The 6,363-nt window shown below is 38.4% G+C and overlaps 1 protein-coding gene across 1 annotated transcript; it reads right to left on the bottom strand.

Moving 5' to 3' along the window:
• Positions 1 to 1,795: 1,795 nt before the first annotated feature.
• LOC104287165 (cryptic protein-like) lies at positions 1,796 to 6,001 on the bottom strand. The gene is made up of 6 exons (XM_009885832.1): positions 5,979 to 6,001; positions 5,431 to 5,480; positions 5,140 to 5,316; positions 4,133 to 4,241; positions 3,916 to 4,025; positions 1,796 to 1,920 (listed from the first exon to the last, which is right to left on the bottom strand). Exons 1-6 carry the CDS (start codon positions 5,999 to 6,001, stop codon positions 1,796 to 1,798), a joined length of 594 nt encoding a protein of 197 aa, XP_009884134.1.
• Positions 6,002 to 6,363: the final 362 nt, after the last annotated feature.

Genomic DNA, 6,363 nt, shown 5'->3' with positions numbered 1-6,363 from the left:
CAGGGTGACTTTTGCAGGCATATAGACTCATCTACATAAGGAGTTATTCCAGATCAACTTTTCCTGATTAAATCTGCTGTGGATGTTATTGCAACAGAAATAGCTCTTCTGTTGTAAAATCTGCATTATTCTTTTGTTAATTTCAGTTTTTTATGGCTCTGTGTGTCTTCTGTTGGGGTAAAAAATAATTATTACTTCAGATATATTTTTACTGTACTTTCCACGTATATTGCTGTTTTCCTTCAAAAAGCAAAGCCTATCTGAAGCACATTACAAGCTGTTTTGCCTGCAGACTTCTCAGGTATGCTTTATGGCAAGCCAAGATGTTTTCACAATGGTTTTTTTTTATTCCTGCAATTTCAACATCTGATAAATAAAGGCATGACTATTTTCCTCCAGCTGTTCTCTTTGATATTTAATTGTCCTAAGCTAGCACTTCCTTTTCAAAGCCTGTGGAAACACAGGCATATGGGTACAGACGAGGCTGTGGAAATAATGAGAAAAGGACCATTTCTGGTCTAGTTTATCTTAAGCATGGAGAGAGAAACCTTATTCTTTCCACTCAAGTCTAAGGTGAGGAAAGGAGCAGCCTGAATCCTTTGCAGTGTTTAACATAAATATGTTTTTACACAATGACTCCCTATAAAAGTCTGTTACTGAACAGTCATAGATTTAAAGGCATCCACAATACTATGCCATTTGTTGCTGATGTATCCTTCTCTGCTTAATAACTGGATTGTTGTCTTGGTTTGTGTCATCAAAGAAACTCATAAAGAAATTTTAAGAATTAAATATATTGAACTTTTTAAAGTCACTGCAGATTTTATACATCAATAATGTCTTTTAAGCCAACAAAATTAGAAATCTGGTTGTTTCGATGTGGTAGCTCCACATTTCAGGCTTCTCTGTAATTTTTTTTTTTAAACAAACATGTTCCTGGTGTTTTGTAACTTGCATTACAAATGCATTTACATATTAGAAACATTTTTTATTTTACAGCCTAGGAATATGGATATTTAAATGGTATATAAATCAAGATGGGTTTCCTCTAGAAAAAGTTCAAAGTTGCTCTTGCAGTCCTTTTAAAAAGAAAAGAGAAGCTCATATTTCTAGGATGTGAAATAAAACAAACCCCCAAAAGATAAGTAAGTTGCAACTGTGTGTTCTTAAGAAACATGCTTCCTGCCTAAGATTATGCACAGCTATAATAAACGGTAATCAAACCCAAAAGACTATATAACTTTTAGACTTCTTCTGTGTATTTGGATATGAAATATAGCTACTCTGAAACCCCTCCTTATCTCTTCCAATTTCAGATTGTTCATTCTACCCTGCCCTTTTCTTACTGTTTTGTTACAAGATACAATAAAATGACAAATGGTAGATAAGAATTTTCAAGTTTAAATAAAGACAAACATAAAAGCTCTTCAGAAATGAAAACAGCTTTATTTGTTAAAATAGTTGTACTGTGTACAAAGGAAATTACTATAATTTACAATACTTAAGGCATAAGGCATAGAACATGGGGTTTTTTTTGCTTCCACTGGAAGATCAGTATTTTAGAACTAAAGAACCATGAGAATAAGACATTGACAGTAGCAATAAAATAATAATATAATAATAAATACTTCACTTAATATAATCTGAATTTATAATAATCCAAGCATTTCAGCATCAACTAATACATCCCAATCTTCTGCCAACATGTAGATAGAAGTATATTCTGTAGCTCGCAGAAGGAAAAAGTTGTATGACTCATAGTGAGGGTTACATCAATCCTAAGATTTGTTCAGTTTCACAACTGCCAGCAACAGAGCTCCAGGAGGACAGTGAGCAGGCAAGCAAGTGCAAACATGGTTTGCTCCAATCTTAGCCCATTAGAATATATTCTGTTAATTTCCTCCTTTTCTGATTTCAGTTCTAAAAAAAAAATCGAGAAAATAAAATGGTTAATGAGTAAAACATGTAAATTTTAAACCACAAGGATTTTCAACATACTTTGAAAGTCCTCCAACATCTCACAGGTACTTAAGTTAAAGGTATCAGCTGTTAAAGCCAATCAAAGAGGCTATTCTCAGGGGAGAGATGTGAATAGATGTCCCATCAATGATCGTTTGAGGAGCAACTGATAGCACTTATCAGCTCTTGCAGGCATTAATCTCAGAATAATCAAAAGTAAATACCAAGCAAGAGCGAGATCTTCACCAGAGGTATGCACTCAAGTCTTCATGTAGCCTTTTAACCCTTCCTTTAGCAAGAGGGGTTTTTATTTATTAGCACAAGCAGAAAGCCATACCCTCATGCATGTGAAAGCTACTTGGTCTCTGCTCAGAGGATTGAGCAGATGATTCTTCACTGCCACCTTTATTACCTTTGTTAAGCTAAGCTCAAGACTAGTAAACAGCAGACTGCTTTTACTGAGCTTGGTGAGGACTGTTAGGTCTTTTGCTCCTGTAACGGGAAAACAATAGGGCTGATTCAATGGTGAACACCCAAAGGAACTTGAACATTTAACTCTTCAGTAGAGTTTAATGAGTAAGTTGGGTGTCACACATAATTAGTCAATACAGAAGACTGTAAGGCAAAAGCAGTTTTGATGGTGAGATTTTGAGTTTGTGTGGGATTTGTATGTCTTTTGGTTTGTCTGTTGTTTTTTTTTTTTTTTCCTTTTTTCTTTCCTTTTTCTGTTGTTGTCTGTGGTTGCAAAGGTAGGAATGCCACCTTTCTTTTGCATTTCACTTCTTTGGACTTGTGGGCTTATGACACAGCAGGACATATCCTGGGGACCTAGGAGGCTAAAGTTTTGAAATTTGTATTTACTTCTGACTTGGTGGTATAACTCAGCAGTCATAGCTTCAATACATTGCTACTCAGATAGGAATCTGGTCAGGAAAGAAGAGGCTGGTAGTTCCTTGGAGTGCAAATGAATCTTGAAGCTATTTAGGTCTGTTGTTTTCTTACCCTGCTAACTAGTGATGTTGGCACAACTGAAGGACGGTATATAACAGCACAGGGTGGGATTGAGACATCACGGATGGAGAAGGGGAAGAATATTTTGCACTAACTTTACCACTGGAGATAAAGTGATATTAAACTCTTATTTGTAATCTCAGAGTACTGAAAATAGTCTGGATCTCAGTAGCCAGATATCCACAGAAAATAATTACATGTAAAGCAATGATTCAAGATTTTATGCTTGCTGATACAACGTTTTCAAAAATACTCAAACCTTTATACAGGGATTTTCACACAGACTTGACTTAAGGTAAACTAGTGCTTTTGAGGAGACTGAGTGCTACTACTTTACACTGATCAGGACTATGACTACATATTTTTTGTGGAGTACGCTCAGTCTTAGAACTCTGTACAAGAACATTTTGAAGATTAATATATAGATCTTAAAATAAGGTTCAGACTAGTTTTCTGCCATTTATGTGTTAAGTAGCTTATGCAAGAGCATGCAAATTTTCCGTACTTGTTCCTCTAGTGTAATAATAGTTTCTACTCCTGCCACACCAGTTTATATTATTGTTTTTTCTCTTTCCTCATCTAAGAATGATTTTTGTATGCTTGGATGTAGTTTAGTTGTACAAATTGTCCTAGTTAAGTGGGAAGTCATAGATATGTGCAGGTTTTGCAGAACAGAGAAACTTTTAATGCCTGTAATTTTTAATCAAAATGGAGGAAAGTTTCCTACTACAGTGGATTATAAAGATCTCAAGGTATTTTACCTGAGGTACTATACAGGCAACAGCAGTACTGTTAACTATCTCACTAATGTATTCTCTGAAGCAAAGCAGGCCACTGCAGAAGTCTAAATGGAGCACATACAGCATCCTCGGAGTACCCCACCTTTTCAGAAGGCAATTTTCTTTCTCACAAGATAAAAATGGTTGATTTAACGCCATTCCTTACCACAGTTATCGTGCATTATTTCTGAGAGACAGTTCAGAGTACCATAGCCGCATCGACACAGCCAGCAACCCTTCAGTACCCAGGCGCCATGCGCAATGCTGCCGCAGTTGCTGTCAAGGACAAGGGAGACATTTGGTACATCACTGATCCCACCACAGAAAACCATCCAGAGCCGCTCACTCACTCTGTCTGCTTTTGGCTTCGTTTTTACCTTTGCCGCTCATCATGTTCACAGTATCTGCCAGTGAAATGCTTTAGGCAGGCACAGAAAGCCCCTAAGATACAGGTCCCTCCGTTTTGGCAGCAGTGTCTGTTCAGTTTTTTACCTGCAAGACAATATTACAGAAGTTGCCAAGCATCCCAGGGGCTGCGAACCTCCCCTTTTCCTCACTTGTTCTCTTAGGTATCTCCAGTTGCCAAAGGATCTTAAGGATATCTAGTTTTATTGTCTTTAGAGACAATAAAATTATCTGCCTGTTAGGAGTGTTTGTTCAGTTAAACCCAGTTTGTTTAGTTAAGGATTAGAAGCAAACTACTAGGGATTACAGGACGGTCAAGAAGCAATGCCTGGCAAGTCCCGGAGCAGCAGCAGCATATATTCAACTGAAATATTTCACTTTGACGGAGGCAGGTTTCAGTCACACTAAGAAACAGTGTATTGTTACTGGGAAGTACCGCTTATTTTAAAGAAAGGAGGCTTTGTTACCGGGAAGAGTTGCTTAGTTTTGAGAAGGGAGGGGAATGCTGCCTCAGACTCCCGGGGCTGAGTCCCAATGTAACACTTAGTATGTGTGGGAGGAAATATCAGTCTGTCTTTCCTTTTTTTTTTTTTTTTCCCCTCCTGTTAGTACTGTTGCTTTCAGACAGTTCAACTTTTTTTTTTTTTTAATTATATGATTTTTGGTCATGAAATACGGTGAATTTTAAGAAATGAACAGAATTTCATAAAATTGTATCAAGTTTTGCAAATCCAAGGGACCAGCCCCTTTTTAATACCTAGTACCTTTCCCTGTTTTGCGTTACCACCTTTTGCAGGTAAGAGATCCCCGGTTCTACCTTAAATTTTTATCACTGTTTCCTAATTGGCCATGGGAATAATTTAAATGAACGCCCACAGAAAACGAACCGGCTCGAATCTTCCAGGACAACAGTTAAAGCATTACTGTGATATAATATTTTAAAAAGCAATTTAATGACATTGTTTAGGTAAATAATGTTACCTACTCTCTGTAATCCCAGTGAAAGGAACCAATTCCCTGGAATTCTGTTGCTTTCTGCTTTCGTAACTCTGATTCATGTCACTGAGACCATTTATAATAGTCCCTTCGTTCTTTGGCTGCCGCTTTTGTGCTGTGGCATTGAGACTTTTCACATCTTCCTCACGTTCCTCTTTTTCACGGCCTTGCCAGGAAATGTAAATATGAAGAAGAATGGTAGCTTGTAATGAAGCAATGCATACCGTAAATGTGAAAGAGAAACACGGGGGTGGGGGGTGGAACACGAAGTTTTCCTTACCTTTTCCTAAATGAACAGCCTGCCAGACCAGAGTCACAGTGAAAAGAATTCTACAAAAAAATTAAAGAGATGAAATAAATTTGTTCTAGTAAGACTGAAACACCACCAGGAAGCTGGGGGGGGGAGATATTTTCAAAGCTTTATCAACCATTGATGATATAAACTATAAATATTTTATGCCAGCAGTAATCCGAATTAACACAACAAAAAACTCAAATTAATCTTGAAAATTGGGGGGTGGGGCAGGCAGAGAACAAGGACATACAAATTAGACTTGCTTCCAGAAAGATACAGATTCCATACATTTGCTGGTTGAGGACCAGACAAAAATGCCTTTTCCTGTGCATTTCTTTACCACAACTAGGTTGTTCCCAGAGGTTACAAAAGCAGCAAAGGTAAGAGGAAAACATTAGCTTTTACTTCACCCTCAGTTCCAGGTACATTTGTTCCTTTCAGCTTCCTGGCCTGGTTATCAACCAAGAAAAACACTGCTAAAAGGAAAAACACTCTCGGCTAGAGAAAGTCCCAGGCAGCTCAGGCAGCCTTACCTAACATGACTTCCCCAGTACATTTTTCTGCAGCCTGAAATACTGTGAGGTCCTTCAGGAAAGCTTGAGCAGGAGTAAGAGGTTCAAAGCCCGTCACCGAAGGTTGTCACATGCAGAGGTCCTCACACCATAAACGGTAACAAGCGAAGGAGAAAAGAGGACGGATGAAACTTTTGTCTTTCTGTCCAGCTTATACCAACGTCGAAACGACATAGTTCCCAGTTGTACCTCTCGCTGAGCCCTCACTGAGGTCCTGACAGGCAGGGACCATCTCTCCGAGCTGGACCTCCCTGGCCTGCCCCCGATTTACATGTACTGCTGAAGGGTGGAGCAAAGTGGGGGCATCTACTGCTGGGGGGAGACTTAAGGGCCCATGACCAGGAAA

The sequence above is a fragment of the Charadrius vociferus genome, unplaced genomic scaffold (genome assembly GCF_000708025.1).
Source record: "Charadrius vociferus isolate BGI_N301 unplaced genomic scaffold, ASM70802v2 scaffold235, whole genome shotgun sequence".
NCBI lineage: Eukaryota > Metazoa > Chordata > Aves > Charadriiformes > Charadriidae > Charadrius > Charadrius vociferus.
The sequence above is the reverse complement of the archived record's forward strand: the minus strand, read 5'-3'. Positions and strand labels throughout refer to the sequence as shown.